The following is a 19,952-nucleotide window of genomic DNA, read 5'->3' on the forward strand; positions in this document are numbered from 1 at the left end:
TTAAATGAGGCCTAAGTTATGCCTGACCCAAGTCATATTTTCAGTCATTTCATATGGATGTGGAAGTGTGACAGTGAATAAACAAAACTGGATAAGAATTGATGCATTTGAATTATGATATTGGTAAAGAATATTGAAAGTACCCTGGACTGCCGGGAAATCAAACAAATCTGTCCTGGGGAACAGACAGCCAGATTGCTCTTTTGAAGCTTGGCTTGTGAGACTTCCTCTCACACACTTTGGGACTCCTATCAGGAGAGAACACTCCCTGGAAAAGAGCATATGCTTGGTGAAATAGAGGGGCAGAAAAAGAAGACCTCAACAAGATGAATGGACACAGTAGCTGTAACATCGGGCTAAAATATTTGTGAGGATGGCCTAGGGCCAGGCAAAATTTTGTTGTACATGAGTTTGCTATGAGGAACAGAGGATTTGAGGATACTTAAATTGACAAAAACATGTATGTGAATATATACGTGCATATTTTGTCTGTGTATATGAAATTATACATATATGTATAATATAGAATTATGTATAATATAATAAAATAATGTGTATAAAATGTATTCTTTCATATATTACATATGGAGGTTATATCTTATGCTTAACTATAAAATCCCATTAACTTTTAAATTCATTTTCCCATGAATTTGAAGCCCTTGCAAATGTATTAAATATTTTTCCTTTTCACAGTTGAGACTCTATACCCGTGTCTCTTCACTATGTATTGATATTTTTAGAAGATCTTCTCGAGGTTCTGTTTTAGAACCATGTTAATACTTTTCTTTCATTGTGTATTTTTTCTCAAAAATTAATAGATAACAGTATACTAACATGCTCACCTTTCATTATCTCAATGACAGTATTACAGAATATTTATTTTGTGCTACGTATTGTTTTAAGCAATTTACATTTAATCCTAATGTAATTTCTTAATAAAAGCAGTTACGCTCTTAGTGTCAAGAGGAAGAAAATATCTCAATGGGAACTTAAGAAATATAGCCAAGACCACACATTCACAGGCGGATGCAGAATTTAAACCCAAGAAGTTGAGTGCAAAGCAGCCCCTTCCCTAAATCCCCCAACTGTCTCTTCTAAAGCGTTCTTTTTCATGTAGCCTCAGACACTCTAAAGAGGCCCATGAACCTCATTGAAAACCAGTTGGATTACTCTCAATTGTCTATCAGATTGCTCAATTGCTTATGTTTCTTCAGGCATCTATGTTTTGCTTCTGCTGAATTCAGTGCTGTTGTGAGCCCTATATTTGCGGGTTATTTTTGCCCTAGTCACCCCCAATGTGGCAGTTGCAGAGCACACCAAGGACCTACTTATTTCCCTTTCTCATTTATTTCAGTGTGCACGAGTGGTAGCATGTGTGTCATAGAGATACCTGCAATTTGTTCAAAGAATTGTCTTAGCTCAAGATATTTGCTATTTGGCATAATTTCAGTAAAACTTTACATATATATATATATTTAAATTCATAAATGTGTAAGTGTTTACCCCCTATTCCATTGCCATCTAAATAATCCAGAATAAAAGGAAACAGCGTTTGTAAGATTGTCAATCTGTACAGTAGAGGGCAGTGAGACGGAGGGTGACACTGGAGGACATGATTGACACAGTGGCTACAACACCAGGTTCAAGCATCGCAACAATGGTGGGACTGATAAGGACTGAACAGTGTTCCATTCTGTTGTAGGTTGAGTCCCTATGGGTCGGAACTGATGCAATGGCACCTAGCAACAACAAATATTTCCAATAGCAGGCAGAACTTAACCCCTGAACCAGCAGGGCTTTTTAAAAAATATATGTTTAGAAGACCTTATTGTTTACAATGTCAAGATCTGAAGACAGGAATTGCTCTTGACAGAAAAATGAAAATGATATTGCTTGCTCTGGGTTGTATATCCTGGTAGAGGACAGTCCACTTGGCTTACTGTATCATAAGGAACATTGACTGGCTATATGATATCTTTAATATGCAATAATTTTAGTGTAACATTTCAGAATATCTTTGTATTTAATAAACAGCTGTCTTATTTTGAAAATCATTCAGTCACCAAATAGAATCTAAGTTTTATTTACTCTATGTAATATTAAAATTAAATCTGATAGCTTTTAAACAAGAATATACCTGTTGGGGGGAAATGATAATCTATATTTTGTGGAATACTTTTAATGCTTGCAAGGGTGAATTAGTAAACATTTCAAATTTATCTGCCCTCCTGAGTTTTAACTTCATTCATAAATAAGCATAGAAGATGAGCAAATAATGGAGAGAACTAAGTGTAAAATAAATCTAAGTTATTAGAAACTATAGACTATAGGACAAGATTTATTAATGAGACCCAAATGGGTTTGCACGCATGACTTTGCACATAAAACCTCAAGCATTGCTTTAGATTTTGGGAGATACTATTTAAAACAGATACATAATAGAGGCAAAGAAACAACAAGAGCTTACACATTATGGAATTGTAATATACTCACCCACTCAGATGAAAAATCGGGTACAAATTTCACTGAGAGGTAGAAAAAGGTGGGACAAAATAAGAACTGTAGATTAGAGTGGGCATTGATATCTGGAGGAAAATATTTTTATGTTTGAAACTCCAGAATAAGTAGGAGTAACTAGAAGACAGAACAGATAGTTGTTGAAAGCATTAATTGAATGCACATGGTTTTATGTGTCTTTGACAGTCTACATGGAGAGATCTGAAACCAGAGATCAAAGGGGTACTAACTCAGTCCAGGATGCATGCCTGACTACTTTTTAATACTTCTCCCTGTTACTTAGTGATCTCACTGATATAATTGGACAAAATAGGCTTTGTTCCCATTTCCTTTATTCTGTTAGAAAAATGGAATAACGATGTTTTTACTCACTTTACTGAGATAGTATCGAGTAGCTGGTGCTCTTACAATAATTGAACAACATAAAACCGATACCAAGGGCACTTGCACTGTTGTCCCACATACCTATGCACTAGAATGTAATTTACTACTAATTGGGATCTAGACCATCATCTATTCTGACAATGTGAATAGATAGTTTGAGAAACTAATGATAAACCTGGGAAGTTTCCATCAATAACTTTCAAACTTCATGATGACATTTTCTGCCTACCTTGTTTTGCTTTTTGTTTTTTGTGGGGGTTTTTGAGTTAAGTGCCCTCTGATCATTTCTGACTGATGGTGACTGATGGTGTCTGATGGTGACTGATGGTACAGCAGAATGAAATACTGCCTGCCTGTGCTACATCCTTACAGTTGTTCTGATGTTTGAGCTCCAAAGTCTGCTTCAAGCTGAACTTCCATGTGAGCATGTGGTCTGTTCCACAGTCAGCCCCTGGCCTCATTGGAGCTGCGGACATTGAGCTTTTCCGTCAACTCTTACCTCAGATGTGGGCAGTTTTATTCTTGTGTATACTATCTGAAGGAGTCCATGCGTATTGTTTCCATTTGTGTTCTTGAAAAATGGCATTTTCTATGGAGTCATTGGTTTTGCAAAATTCTATCGTGGGATCTCCGGCTTTCTATCATTCCACCATTCCTTCCTCTTTGTTGCCAAGTTTTGTATTTTATTATCAATGCATCTTAATTTCATGTTTGATAAATTTCAGACAACACATTGTTAGAATGCTTAAATTTCTGCATTATTAGTGTTAGAGGTTGGTGCATAAATTTCAATAATAGATGTATTGCTAGGATTTCTTTGGATGCAAATCATATAGTCCTACCACAGACAGCATTGTACTTAAAAATGGAGCTTGCAGTGTCTTATTTGACTATGAATTCAATGCCATTTCTCTTGTTTGTATGTTCCAGGCATAGTAAACCATATGATTTCCTGATTCAAAATGAACAACCTCAGCCCATTGCAGCTCACTGCCATCTACGATATTGAACTTTATGCATTCTATTTCACTTTTGATGACTTCCAATATTCCTAGTTTCATACTCCATACATTTCCCCCCATATATTTCAGGTTCTGATTAGTAGTAGATTTTTGCACCTGTTTCTTGTAATTTTCAGGTGGAAGGTCAGTAAAGGTCCCAAACAGTTTACTCCCATGGGCTTCAGTTCATTGAGGTCATTATGGTCGACTCTACTTTGACCCAGTAATCCTCTCTTAGTCATGTTCGAGAGCCTTCTGACTTGAACTGCTCATCTTTTGGCACCATACGTGACCATGTTCTGCTTCAATTCATTAGGCCTTCCGTATCTGAACATTTTCAATGACATCGCCAAGGTTTTTAGTTGCTAACTCCTCTGAAGTGGACAGCCTATTCCTTCTTTATCGTCTGCCCATAATCTGGAAGCTCTGCCGAAACCTATTCACGTGGGGTGAGCCTGCTGGAATTTGAAGTCCCTGTGACATATCTTACACCACAGCATCACAACAACACGCAAGTCGCCGTAGTATGACAAACTGACAGACAAGTGTAGTGGTTTGACTTATGCAGATCTTTCTAACATGTTTGGTAAAATTTATAGTGTTATTTGAAAGAAAGTAATACGGAAGTAATCATCGCTTTAAAATGTGAGATAGTGCGTAGTTGTAAAGCTGAGAAATCTGTACTTCACAGGCTTTCATCAATCATACTTTAATTTGAATCACCAATCAAGATAGCTCACTTAACTTTAATTCAATAATGTTCTGTTACCAGCTAATCTGTAAGGAGGTAAAATAAATCATATAAGCTCTCAAAAAGTAAACGTGCTGTTGCTTATCTCAAATTGTTCCTCCAAATAGACCGCACTTCTCCAGCACAGTGAATGGCAGCTCCATTTTCTCTGTCTTTGTTTATGCATTATGCAGGCAATTATAACCTCTCTATGAGAACATGATGTCTAAGAACCCAGACTGATCATTTTCTGGAATTTGTGCTGACACAAATGTGTAAACAAAATTGGATTTTCAAATTACCTGTAAGATGGTACCGACTTTCATGACCTTCTTATCTCAGTGAGATATGTATTAGTGCTCAGTAAGTTGCAAGCCTCTGCCATGGGCCCGAGAAGTTGGGTTTATCAAGAAATATGCTCTCTCTATTTTCTCTTTTTGATCCTAGCTTAAAGGAACAATTGTGATAGAAATATTTTCACATTTCCCCAAGACTACTTCAAAGAACCCAACCTGTTACTAAACTATCATTTTCACAACAGTGACTCCCACTTTAGCGGTTAGAAAAGATTCTATAGGAGGGCCATTCAGCTGCTAGCCAGGACTAGAACCTGCTTTTGAAAATCCCAGGTGTTTGGAGGGCTGTGAACTCTGCAGAGTGCTGTAAATACAGGCCTGTCTGGGAGAACGAGGAAGCTATCTGCCCAAGAAGAGCAGGCTCGGAAACTCCAGACTGTCTCTGAAGCTCCCAGACTGCAAGAATGGCTCTCTCTGAAATCTTATAAATGGTCATTTGGAGTTGGAATCAACTTGCTAGCTTTGGGTTTGGCTTTGTGTTTGTGTTAAATTCTAAACTTATGTGAGTTCTTGCTAAAGTACCACAGTTAATGCCCAGTGAGAAATACTGCAGTCAGTTATAGCTACCAAGTAAAACTGTGTCCCCTCTGTCTACCAACACTGGGTCCTTTGCCAATCTGGATCACATTTAGCCTCTGTCTCTATCTGAATTATTTCTGTTGTTTGAGTCAATGTCAAGTTACAATTAAATACTAGTACATACTTTTGGCTGATATCCTTAGCATGTGTGAACCTATTTTCTATTTGCATTTACAATTAAAATTAAAAAAGCACGTTCTTAACACAGGCTACACTGTTAGCTTCTGAATAGTTAATCATTTGTGTCAGATGAAAAAAGTTTCTTGAATAAAATAAAATTCAATTAAGAAGAAATAAGACCTCTAGCTTGAGAAAAAGAAAAAAGTTTAAAATAACTGTTGGCCCTAAATTTTCTGCACGTATGATGATGATATTGTAAATATGGGTTCATGATTATACTAAATGTGTAATCATAGTTCAGTTACAAATACTTAGTCCACCTGAAGAAAACTACCTGTAGGATTTATTAATTTTATCCAAGTCTGTTAAAGCCTATATTTCCCAATATAATACGATACTGTGCTATCTCATATTAAAGTGAAAAAAGCAGAATTTATTTATTCCTCTCAAATTATTGTGTCAGTCCAAGTACTTACCAAGTGACTAGTGAGCCATGGGGCAATTATTCTTGGGCAAGAGGACTTCATGTCTGCATACATATGAAAAACAATGACACATAAAGTGCATGTTAATTAGTAGATTATTGATAAGCAATTAATTACATTTTATATAGAAAAACCCATCTATAGTAGTTAATCTATATGCATTAATCTTTTTTGATGGCTACTTTCTTAATTTCTGGGATTTTGTTGGATCTTAAATAATTATTATTATGATGATTTTTATCCAAATTTAAACTTTGTCCATCCAAGATTAAAATGAGATTTCCCACTCCCAATTTACTCATTATATTCCTATCAAATTGTAATTCTCAATATTAGCTCAGGAAAGTAAGATTTCATGTGATTCTCCTGTTGACAAAGTGAGTCTAAATCAGGGAATTTGTTCTCTCCCTGGCACTCCTTCTGTTCATATTCATTGATCAAACTCACCTTGTTTCAGTAGATAGCTCTTTAAAGCAAGCTGGCCATTTTTATTAGTGACATTTCTAGAGCAAATAGCTTACCTAGTCTACCATTACATAATTATTTCTCTTTTATTTTCAAAGTAACATACACATCCATAATTTTCCACCTGCTCTACCATAAAATTGATTTTCTCTGAACTTTTATTCACTAATTTTGTCCAGGAAATGTTAATGCTTGTCATATGCCAGGCATTTTGCCAGTATACAATGGTAGGTAACACCTAATCACCTATTCCTGAGTACTGTAACCAAGCAATTTCCTATTTATAGTCACGTGCTGAATGCAGACATAACCTTTGCTCTAATCTCATTACTCAGAAAATATCACTGTACTAAGCATCATCAGTGGTGGTTTTAGGCTTGGAAGTGAGATTCAACTTAGCATAGTTTAATTCCATTCATTCTGTGTGAATAATTCCATTCATTCTGTATTGTGAGGACAGTTATTTTAGCACACTGTTACTGAAGAAAAAAACAGTCTTGGTAGTATGTGTATATCACAGCATTGAATTAAAGATTTTGCACATGATATGTGAAATATTTTTAATTCAATGTTTGACTCAACTTACAATAACGCTTAGTAAAATGTTGTTTGTGATGCTTTAAGATATTTGAAACTATGGGTTTAAATAATTGATATTCATTTTTTGACAATGGAGAATATAGGTTTTAGAAAATATGGTACATGTTTGTCTTGATTTTCTAATTTGCTATATTTTGGTGATTTAAGCACCACATAAATATTATAAATTTTCAACAGTTTAGTTTACCTTTTTATGTTTATTTCCTACATATAGCAAAACCTTGACTAATATTTATAGAAATTAAGAATAAAACTATCCAGGGGAACAGTAATTAGTGGAAAACTTGAACTTTATTTTCAAAAACAAATGAAAACAATTGGAAGGTGAAGAAACTGTTTTTCTTCCCACAAATAAGGGTGAATGTATTTATATCTTATAAGAATTTTATAATATGAAAATTAAAATTTCTGAGGGAAACATTTGAAATAGTGAATCTACTAGTATGTCTACTAATAATATTTCTTTCTCTTTAGGAATACACGATAGATATAATTTTTGCCCAAACCTGGTTTGATAGTCGTTTAAAATTCAATAGTACCATAAAAGTATTGATGCTTAATAGCAATATGGTTGGGAAAATTTGGATTCCTGACACTTTCTTCAGAAACTCAAGAAAATCTGATGCTCATTGGATAACAACCCCTAATCGTCTGCTTCGAATTTGGAATGATGGCAGAGTTCTATATACTCTAAGGTAACATTGCTTTATATTTGCAAAAAATAGGCATAATTGCTTTTCCATACTTATATCCCAAATCCTGATATAAATTTGGAAGTGCATTCATATACTACAATTAAAAATATATATATATTTGAAAATATTTTTAATGCTCAAAAGTTCATGTTACATGAAAAGTCTAAAACCAGACAGGGAACCTTCCTAGATATTGCCCTATATAAAACAGAAGTGAGCAGACAGATTATGTACTTTTCTCATGTTCTGATTTTCAGTGATGTAGCAAAACATAAATAAACGTATTGTATAAGATTCAAGTTTGTTACTTTATTACCTTGAACTTTCTTGCTAGTTAAGATTATCATTGATGGTAGTATTCTTATGATAAAGTAAGAAAAAGCAACCACTTTACAAAGATTGCACACTCTGTTGCTCTATGTATTTGTGAGCATGTGTGAATGTTTATTAAAATCTTAAAACATGAATTTTAACTGTCAACACAGAGATCATAATAAAAGTTGTGTGGAGAAAGTTGACTGTAAAGAGAAAAATGTTAGAAAATATATCTCAGTCTTAGATTATCATAACATTCGTGAATGAGTATAACAATTCTAATAACTTTATGCTTGTAGGTCAAATTCATATTTAACTATTAGGCTAAATATTTTTAATCTGCAATTATTTCAATGATTTTCCCATTTGACAGATTGACAATTAATGCAGAATGTTATCTTCAGCTTCATAACTTTCCTATGGATGAGCATTCCTGCCCACTGGAATTTTCAAGCTGTAAGTGATTATATAAATGACGAGTGAAGAGCAAACAAATGTCTGTCCTTGAGCTGATCTGTACCATAGCAAGGAGCCCTGGCATCTGTGATCCACAAGTTCAGTAGTTTGCAGCTACCGGAGACTCTGCAGAAGAGAGACAGCGCTTTCTATCCCCTTAAAGGAGTCCCTTAGAGTCTTAGAAACTCACCGGGGTTCTTTCCACCCTGTCCCATCAGATCCCTATGAGTCAGTATTGACTCAACGGCAGTGAGTTTGTTGTTGTTGTGGTTGTGTGTGTGTGACTCTGTAGGACAGAGTAGAGCTTCTGCGTTGAGTTACCTAGGCTGTGCGCATTTAGAAATGGAGACTGCCACTTTTCTCTGCCTGCGAGGAGCTAGTGCATTCAAACTGCTTACCATTTGGCTCTCGGTCGAGTGCCTAACCATTGTGCCACAAAGGCTCCTTTATCATCCAATCACTATTTTACAAATATAAATATATTCATGCTTGATGAGCTCTGTTACTCCATGAATATGCTCACTGTCATCAATTAGCTTCGGAATCACAATTACCCGATAGGACAGAGAAACACTGCTTCATTGAGTTTCCGAAGCTTTATGGAAGCAGACTGCCCCATCATTTCCCCATGGAGTGTTTCAAAGTTTCACCTTTAAGTGTGTAGTTGAACTCGCTGACAGCTGTGTCACCCACCAAAACCCCAACCCAAGCTCAAGGCCACTGAATAGATTGCTACTCCTAGTCTACCATATGTAGTTTTTCCCAGGCTGTGTGTCTTTACAGGAGCATACAGCTTTGTCTCTCTCCCTCAGAGCAAGTGGGGAACTGTTTTGAACTGTTGCCTTTACATTTCCTATTCCAATGCTTACTGGAAAACACCACCAGAGATTATCATGATGCATCATGATATCATACACTATTAGTCCCAGAGCTTGTTTATTTAAAATGTATAATAAAATATGATAAAATACATTTTCAGAAGTGTAAAAATTATAGTCAGTTATCTGAAGTAAAACAAATAGACTTACACTTGCTTTGAAATTAAAATGTAAAATAATTCATAGTGAATATGTGTGTTTTATTACATCCTTCTTTAAAAATTTACTTTTATTCAAATGCCTTTTAATTACTTTTACTACATAGGGATTTATTGAAGATAAAGTTTCTCTTTTTCTACATGACCACAAATGCAAAGTTGGTTCAAATTTTATTCATGATTCTTGATGCAAACTTTTACTACATTAGATTTAATTTTAAAATGTATTTTAAAAATTGGTGTGGTGAAGAGTACTTGTTACATGAATAGCAATCATTTGACGATATTTTAATAAGTTGGAAAAGTCAAAATAAAAATACACCTTATTGTATTCTCCAGAAAGGATGAAATGCAGAGAGAAGTTAACAGTTAAGTAATATGGATTTAGTAAAAATAATTTTGTTCAATGACATAGGTGCGCTCTTTCTACCGCAACATTGTGTTAGTCTGGGTGGACTAGAGAAACAGATTGATAGATGCTCATATGTGTATAAGAAAGAGCTTTATATAAAAGAACAATTGAGATGTATTAAGAAAACATCCCAGTCCAGTCCAGATCAAGTTCATAAGTCTGATATTACCCCATATGTCAATACTAGTACATAAATTTCTCTTTAGACTCATGCAGCCATGCAATGACATTGAATGCAGTAAGATCACAGGTTAATGGGTGGAAAATCTTGTGGATCCAGTGGTGGTGGATGCATCTGAGCGCTGGCAGGGTTCTCAATGTGGCTCCTCCAGCTCCAGGGCTCTAGAGAAGCCCCTTGTATCTTGTCAGCAGGAAGACAAAGCAGAGAATCTTTCTGTATTTAGATTCCAGTCAGTTACTTATCTCCATGGCACCTTCAAATGAAGTCATGAAGCTGTGATATGATTGAACAGGCTAGACTCCACCCCATCCCATGTGGACAGAAGATTATGTAACTGCCATAAACCAACTTGGCACTACTACACAACTCTTTAGCCAGGTATAATTTTTTACAAAACAATAATAAAGTCATTTTTATAACTAAGAGAATAAAACTAAAAGGTATAAAACTTGAAATGTGCCAAAGTTTCATATAAACATAATATTCTATAAGTGAAAAACACAATATTCTATGCCTAACAATTGCAATTAAGTACCACCTATATTCCCCCACCTATGAAAGTTTGTAAGCCAACCACTTCACGCTTCATCCATCCCATTTTGGGTATCCAATATCTATATTGCCCACTTATATCAACCGAGTGCTCTGAGGAGACAATCATATTCTTTCATGTGAAGTACCATCATTCCAGTTGGAACCTTGTGAGTCTGCATCCATAAGCAAAGTCAAATCAGGACAGGCCGTCAATAAAGTCAGCAGCAATGTGCACCATTTCACTGGCTCAAAAATCCTCTCTTCCTTTGGTTGGGTTCTGGTCAACTCAATGTGAAATGCCTCACATAGCCTCACCAGGGTGCCGAATGGCTGCCTTGCCTTTAGATCATGGGCCTCATCATAAATTCTCAACAACCCTCTCCCCCTTGAGGTAGGTCATGAACTTCAAACCAGTCAACCCATTCTCATCTTCTCTAGTCCCTGTGAACCAGGTCCACAGGTGCCAATGGTCAGACTCAACCCATTTCTTTGTTGCTGCATTTCTCCCACTTCCACTCAACAAGTGGATCCAGGTGGTCACCTAGCAAGCATTTCAGTCTGCCCACCCATTTCCTTTAACAGCTGAGTGCAAGCGACGAGAATTACTTTAAGGCTCCAAATTTTTTCCAGTTACTGGCTCAAACCGTTGGTTCAAAATTCAAATAGCCAAAGAGTTCCTTTTTCTTCAATCTGTCAAGAGCCAATAGGCAAGTCCCTTCACCTTTAAATGTCCTGAGCACTCAAGACCCTGGGGGTGGGGGTGGGGGGTGGGAGGTGGATTTATCATTCAGAGCCTTCTTTACAGGTGTGTCATAAACTCATTTAAAATTCCAATCTGAATGGCTCAAGACAAGTGGTCTTATAAGCTCTCTATTTCCTACTTCCCAATAATTTCTATCAATCATTATATCAACAATAATAAGAAGAAGCAGAAGAAATCAGTATAAACAAAATACACTCAGATCCTATACTTGACTGATTATTAAATGGGTCAAGGACAATGTTTATCTATCTTATCTTAATTCTTATCTAAACTAATCTATTGATACAAAATATGAGAGTAGGCCTCTGACTGTATCAAGCCTGGGCCAGGCTTTCTGTCATGCATTTTGACATTCTGGCAGCCATTTTGACTAAGCAGCTTGGTCACAGGGAAGTTCCAGGGGTGATTTTGTCCTCTGAGCAAAAAATTTAAATTTATCACATTCATTTTTGCCTTTTCAAAAAGAAATAGCCAAAGATAATAACCAAAGAAAATAATCAAAACTTTAACTCCCCATGTTCTTTCCAGAAAACAACCAGATCTGAGCTCTGGCTAGCCTCAAAAGAACAAGTACCATGAGGCAGAGATCAAACATGTATCTACTCTCCATCTTCAGGATTTGTTTCTCTAATATCCCACTCCTGGTACCATAATGTGTTTGTCTGGGTAGGCTAGAGAAACAAATCTAGACATACTCATATGTATAAGAAAAGAGCTTTATGTAAAAGAGTAATTGTATATTAAGGAAATTTCCAGTCAAGTCCAGATCAAGTCCAAAAGTCTGATATTACCCCATATGTCGATACTAGTCCATAAATTCCTCGTTAAACTCACGCGTCCATGCAATAACGCTGAATGCAGGAAAATCACAGGTCCATGCGTCAAAAGTCTGTGGATCTAGTGGTGGTTGAAGCGTCTCAGCACTGGCAGGGATCTCAGTGTGGCTCCTCCAGCTCCAAGGTTCACGCATAGCTCAATGTGTCTTGTCAGCAGGAAGATGAAGCAGAGTCTTTCTGTATCTGGCCTCCAGTAAGTTATTTATCTCCATGATGCCTCCAAAATGAGGCCATCAAGCTGCAACCTGATTGACAAGCTGGACTCCACCCCTTTGCAAGTTGACAGGAGATTATGTAACTGAAACAGCCATCTTTTTTTTTTCTATTTCCTGTTAGATTTCTCTTTATATTTATTGTGTTATTCTGGGTAGACTAGAGAAACAAATCCATAGACACTCATATATGTATAGGAAACAGCTTCATATACAAGAGCAATTGGATATTGAGAAAACATACCAGCCCAGGCCAGATCAAGTCTATGCATCCTATATTAGCCCATATGTCTGATACCAATCTATAAAGTCCTCTTCAAACTCACAAAACACATACAATGACGCTGAATGCAGTAAGATCACAGAGTCTTTTACCTCCAAGGAGGAAATATAGGAGTTTCTAGACTCCTCAGGGGAAGGCCATGCCCACACAGAGGCCTCATTGGCTATATCTTAAATGACAGGCTAGAAACCACCCCTACACTCTTAATCCTCAAATTGACAACAGATTATGTAACTACCACATATATTTAAGAAAATAACTTTATATTTCATTTTACATGGTTTAACCAAACATTTTTATAATACAACAATGTAATATAGTTATTCCATAAATTTACCCATTTACTACAAAATTCCAAGTTATCATTTTTATAGTTTAGAAATTATCTCAATCACTTTTTTCAATTAAATGTTATTTTACATTCATAAATGTATATTTTGTTGCTTACTTTTCTAACATTAACTTCTCAGAGTTAAGCATTTTCAAAAAAGTCATACCTCAGACTGAATAATTAGGGACACTCAGGTAATAGATGGTATGCACAACCCGGAAGACGTAGCTATCGTTTTATTTTCTTTCAGGTAATACATTTACTAGCTTGGCAAGTCCTGTCTTTGAGTCTGTTTTTTAACATTGGAAATTCAAAATCTACTTATTTCTATGAAGTCAACTGAGTGTCACTGATGAAAATGTAATGGGAACCCTGGTGGAACTGACCCAAAGATCAGCAGTTCAAACCCATCAGTCACTGTGCAGTGGAAATAAGAGATTGTCTGTACTTATGAAGATTTACAGTCACAGAAACTCTTTAAAAGTTTGTAATGACTTGAAATCTCTTCAAGGAAGATGAAATTATAGCTACTGGTCTTTCATATCTAACCAAAACCAAGCTCGCTTCCATCGAGTTAAGGGGTTTCTGAGACTGCAACTGTTCAAAGTGGTAGAAAGTCCAGTGTTCTCTCTTGGAGTTGCTGGTGATTTCAAACTGCTGACCCTGCTGATTGCCACCCAAGGTGTAACACTTACATCATCAGGGCTCCTAGTGTTCCATGCCCTCAAAATTATGCACCTACTCACATTTTAAAAGTGAATATAATGAGAATCAAGTGATTAGATAAAGGTTTTATTTGTGCCCTCATTATCATTATATTACTGCTGTAGCAAAAAAAGAAAAATATAGGGAAAAAATGTAGTAGTGCTGTCAAGAGAAAGAAAATGGAAGGAATGTAGAAAAATAGATTATTAAACAGATAATCAAAGATGACACATATTTGAATGGCTTATAAGAGAACCATCTTTTAATGATATGTTGGTTTGGGAAAATTGAATATTTATTATGCTGCTTCTGTAAAGTGGTAGACCAAGCCTCCTGTTGAAAACAATTTAAAGCTGTTATTAAAATATATAAATTATCACAGATAAGGACTAACCAACCATAAAAATTTAATGAAAAGGGTGAACCCAGAAAGTAAGTTAGGTTTTTCACCTAATTTTTGTCTGAGAATATCTACCTCATAAGGTAAATTTGAGTGTTAATTCTGATAACCTTGATGGATGTGGTAATCATTTGTCAGTTTGAGGACTAATTAGGTCTCTATGTGGGCATGGCCTTCTCCTGAGGATTCTGGGAACTCCTGTATTTCCTCCTTTGAGGTGGGAGATACTCCCTCTGCTCAATCCCTGCAAGACATCACAGAGGAGAACCCACAGGGACCTTTCCTGATGCAGCTAGAGACGTGGGCCTGGGGAAACCACGTGGAGACCCCTCTCAGCACTGACATGCTTACAATACCACTGGATCCACAAGACTTCCCATTCACTGGCCGGTAATCATCCAGTATTCTGTATCATTTCATGTGTTTCATTATTCTGAACATGGCTTTATAGATTAGTATAGAACATATAGGCTAATATTGGACTTATGGATTTGATCTGAATTAGGATGGAATGTTTTCTTAATATTCAACTGCTATTTTATATAAAACTCTTTCTTATATACATATCAGTCTCCCTGGATTTGTTTCTCTAGTTTACTTGGACAAACACATTATTGTACTGGAAGTGAGGTACTAGAGAAACACTTCATAATAATGGAGAGTGGATGTTTATTTGACTTCTCCACGATGGTAGTGTTTCTTCTTTGGCTATCCGGAAGTCAGATATATCCATGCAGTTTACTGGTTTGTTTGTTTGTTTTTAATAGAAAGATTATGGGAAGTTAAAGTTTTGATTATGCTGTTTTGTTTTGCATTTGGTTATTCCTGTTTGAAATGGTGAAAATGAATGTTAATATATATTTGGAGCTCAGAGATATAATTTTCCACTTGAATTTCTCAGAAACCATGCTGGTTAGAGAAAATGGCTGACTGAGGTCAAAATGGCTGACAGATGCCTGGCCCTGGCTTGAGGCGATACTCTCAGAGGCTCAATCCCATATTTTTCTATCAACAGAATCGTTTAGATAAGGATTTAGATAAGCTAAATCAGTATTGAACTTGACTGTTTTAAGAATTTAGTTTAATATCTGAATTCACTTTGTTTATACTGACTTCTTCTGTTTATTATTGCTATAACAATTGATAGAAATATTTATTGGGGAATATGAAAATAGAGAGCTTTTAAACCCACTTGCCTGGAGCCACTAAAATTTGATCTTTAAATGGGTTTAAAACACACATTCAAAGAAGGCTCTGAAAAGATAAGCCCCACCCAATGATTTGTAGAACTCAAGATGTTTGTATTTGAAGAGTCTTGTCTAAGGGGTTGTTTTTGACAGATTTAAGAAAAAAGGGAACTCTTTTGATATTTGCATTTTGAAAAGTGTTTTTTGTCAGAAGCTGAAAAAAAAATCTGGAACTATGAAGGAAACTCCTCTCTAGGACTCCATGTTAAAGGAAGCCTTTGGGCAGACTGAAATGCTTATTAGGTGACCACTGGGATCCCTTTGTTGCACGGAAGTGAGATAAATGCAGCAATAAAGAGATGGGTTGAGTCTGGCCACTGACACCCGTGGACTCGGCTTATAGGAAAAAGAGGAGAGATGAGAGTGTGTTGACTGGTTTGAAGTTCATGACCTACCTAGTACAAGGGGACTAGGATTGTTGAGAATCTGTGATGAGCCCATGGTGTTAAGAAGAGGTGACCAATGGGCACCCTGGTGAGGCTAAGTGAGGCAGCCCACATTGAGTTGACAAGAACATAACCTGATCAGAAGATTTTTGAGCCTGTGAACAGGTGCACATTACTGCTGACTTTATGGACGGCCTGTCCTAATTTGATTTTCCTTTGGGATGCTGATTTCATAAGGTTCCAATTGGAAGGAAGATTCTTCATATCAAATATTATGATTGTCTCCTCAGAGCACTGGGTTGGTATAAGTGGGCAGTATCGAAATTGGACACCCAATTTCTATAAAGGCATGAAGTGGCTGGCTTACCAACTCTCATAGGTGGGGGAGAATATACTCATAGGATTGTAGGATTAAGGTGTAGGTGTTACTTAACTGAAATTGTTAGGCATAAGATATTTTTGTTTGTTCACTTATAGAATGTTATGTTTAAATGAGGGTGGCATATATTGAATTGTATACATTTTGGTTTTATCCTGTAAGGTACAGATATGATTTTATTATTGTTTATTTGAAAATTGTATATGGCTAAAGAGTTGTGCGAAAGTGTCAAATGGACAAGGGGTGGTCTGTGGTAGTTACATAATCGTTTGTCAATTAGAAAGGATTAAGAGTGAAGGAGTGGAATCTAGCCTGTCAATCAGATGATAGCTCACGAGGCATCTCTGTGGGCCTTGCCTTCCCCTGAGGATTCTGAGAATTCCTGTATTTTCCTCCTTAGAAGTAGGAGACTCTCTCTGCTCACACCCTTCGAGATATCCCTGAGGAGTACCCTCATGAACCTATCCTGATGCAGATAGAGCCCTGGACCTAGGGAAGCCACATGGAGAACCCTGTCAGTGCTGAGATGCTTATAATGCACCTGGATCCACAATACTTTCCATCCACTGGCCCGTGACCTTCCTGCAGTTGGGGTCATTGCATGTGTTTCATGAGTCTGAAGAAGATTTTATAGATTGCTATAGGAAATATGGACTACTATCAGATTTATGGACTTGATCTAGACTGGGCTGGGATGTTTTCTCAATATTCAACTGCTCTTGAATATAAAGCTCTTTCTTATATACATATGAGTCACCCTGGAGTTGTTTCTCTAGTGTACCTTGACTAAACAATGGGTGAATGGGAGGTTAGTCTAGTAGAAGATACTCTTCACATAGAACTGAGTATTAACATTTCCGTCATGAGTTAAAAGCAGTTCACTCACATACATACAGCCTCTAATGTCTAAAAAGAAAATCACCTCTACAGTTAGTATGATGTTGAGTGGTCTCAAGTTGACTTTGAGCTCAAACCTGTAGTAAGTAAGTATTTGCTGTGCTGTAATCTTCACTGAAGCTTTCTCTCATGGAGCAGCATGATAGGTTTGAGCTGCCAACCCCCCTCCTTTTTTTTATTAGTAGCCATTATTGGACTGCTGTGCCAAACATACCAGATTGAAATAACATTTTTTGAGCAAATGTAATCACAGACCTGCTTGAATCTGAATGTGCAGTCCAAATCTCCTTCATAGTTAGTTCAAAATTGTTCGGGGACTTCCTGATCATGCAGCAAGGACAAAACCCAAATTATCTTTAAAGCAACACACCTCTGTTCTAGACCACATTGATCAGGCAAATGTATTTTCAACTCAAATGACATGAAGGGCTATGATCTATAATATATAAAGAGTTCACATGAAAACTTTTCAATAGAATAATGGACAATTGAACAAATAAATCCTCAAAGAAGAAACATCACACCTAGTGAACATTTGAAAAAAAAATGCTTAGATTCATTCTTTATCAGGAAAATGTGAAATAAAAAGTATTGTCAGAATTAAGAAAGATTGTTCACATCAAATTCTGATGAGAATATGGATTCATGTGAATTTTCACATTGCCTGAAAAGAGAATCCATTGTTATACTCACTTTGCGAAGAAAAGGCTGGCAAAATTATAAGATAAATTACTGTATATACTCGAATATAAGCCAACCCAAGTATAAGCCGAGGTACCTAATTATTACCTGGGAAATGAGAAAAACTGATTGACTCGAGTATAAGCCTAGGGTGGGAAATGCAGGATGTGAATTAACACAGAGACCAGAGGGGAGAGATGGAGCGCAGCCACAGACACATCCTCACCAGTTCAGCTGCCCGCGTAAGTGAATCACTATGGATGATTCTGCGAATTGGAGCCGTCCATGTCATAGGACGGCTCTGATTGGTTAGATGTGAGTAAACAAACATTCAAAGCCCAGCAGTATCAGCGGGGCTTTGAATGAACAGCGGAGGAAGGGCAATCACCCACGAGATGTTACACCTCGTTGGGGTACCACTGACCCATGTATAAGCCGAACATTTTTTGTGCTGAAAAACTAGGCTTATATACGAGTATATACGGTTTATGTAGCACACTGGGAGCAACAATTCTTCACTGTGTATGTACATGCTAGAGAAACCTCTTCAGGTATGTGTCTTCGGAGTCATGAACAATGACATCACTAACAACAAAGAGCGTAACAGCCAACAGGAATCATTCCAAATGTCTTCAATAGTAAAACCAATCAATATATTTTGCTATAATTTTTATAATGAAACATACTCATGACAACTTGCAGCAGCATAGATGAGTTTCATAAGCTAACAGCAAACAAAATACTACGCAAAAGAATGGAAACAGTATGGTACCAATGAAATAATATAAACAAAGTACAAATGAAATTGTATTTTCATATAGAAAAATCCATAGCAAGCAAATACTAAATAACAACAAAAAATAAGTGAAAATTTATCATATGTGGGTAGTAGTTTCCTAGGAGTAGAAATATAGTGGTGCAGACACATATGCTCGGTGCTGAAAATGCTCTTTCTTCATGTAAGTGGATTTTTTAGGCTCTGTGTTGATAATTTAAAATACAACTAACAGATTCAGAGAGTGTTTTTTGGATAAATCTGATATTGTAATTTTTAGTTTTTAAAAGGTATTTATGACCTGTATTAAAATGTTTTATTTAAAAAGAATTATTTTAAGTTTTTCTAGTGCCTATGTTTTTAATTAATTTTTCTTTTAGATGGATACCCTAAAAATGAAATTGAGTATAAATGGAAAAAGCCTTCTGTAGAAGTGGCTGATCCTAAATACTGGAGATTATATCAATTTGCATTTGTAGGATTAAGGAACTCAACTGAAATCTCTCATACAATCTCTGGTAAGAAGCATTTAAATCTGCTGATTGTATCCTAAACTTTTATATATTTTATAGTCAAAATATAACATATTGTGTTGTTTTTTCCCCCAGGGGATTATGTTATTATGACAATTTTTTTTCACTTGAGCAGACGGATGGGATATTTTACTATTCAGACCTACATTCCTTGTATTCTGACGGTTGTTCTTTCTTGGGTATCTTTCTGGATCAATAAAGATGCAGTGCCAGCAAGAACATCGCTAGGTATGACATATGGTATTATACTAATGTTTAAAAAGCATTTTACTATAATTTAGTTTGATAAAAGTGTATATCATATAAAATTTAATATATTGAAAATATAACAGAAGACTATAATAAGTCAAATATGAGAGAAACCCTTATACAATTCTAAACTGAACCTCAAAATGAAACTCAGTGCCATCAAGTCAAATCCAGTCTGACAGGGTAGAACTGCCCCTGTGAATCTCCAAATTGTAACTCTTTGTGGGAGTAGAAAGCCCCATCGTTTTCCCACAAATTGAAAGGAGTACATAAAAAGTAAACATGAAAAAATTACAAAGATGTTGAAATTTTAAAACACTTTACATTGGCGTCAAGGGAAGTATAGACATACAGAAATAATTAATGCAGGGAAATCATTCATAATCCATACTTTTATTTTGTTGAATAT

General features: G+C 36.1%; 1 protein-coding gene across 3 annotated transcripts in view; it reads left to right on the plus strand.

Annotated features, from left to right (window-relative positions):
• The window catches only part of GABRG1 (gamma-aminobutyric acid type A receptor subunit gamma1), a 126,216-nt gene that overhangs the window by 67,443 nt on the left and 38,821 nt on the right, over positions 1-19,952 (plus strand). For 2 of the 3 annotated variants that reach the window (XM_075544984.1, XM_075544986.1), the window contains exons 1-4: positions 7,805-7,932; positions 8,621-8,703; positions 19,142-19,279; positions 19,370-19,522. In XM_075544984.1, the coding sequence (XP_075401099.1) occupies positions 7,805-7,932; positions 8,621-8,703; positions 19,142-19,279; positions 19,370-19,522 (502 nt within the window). Of the gene's footprint in view, positions 1-7,711; positions 7,933-8,620; positions 8,704-19,141; positions 19,280-19,369; positions 19,523-19,952 lie in introns of those variants that run through there. The other variant, XM_075544983.1, reaches the window with a different exon arrangement.

Source organism: Tenrec ecaudatus, chromosome 3 (assembly GCF_050624435.1).
Source record: "Tenrec ecaudatus isolate mTenEca1 chromosome 3, mTenEca1.hap1, whole genome shotgun sequence".
In the NCBI taxonomy this organism is placed as follows: domain Eukaryota; kingdom Metazoa; phylum Chordata; class Mammalia; order Afrosoricida; family Tenrecidae; genus Tenrec; species Tenrec ecaudatus.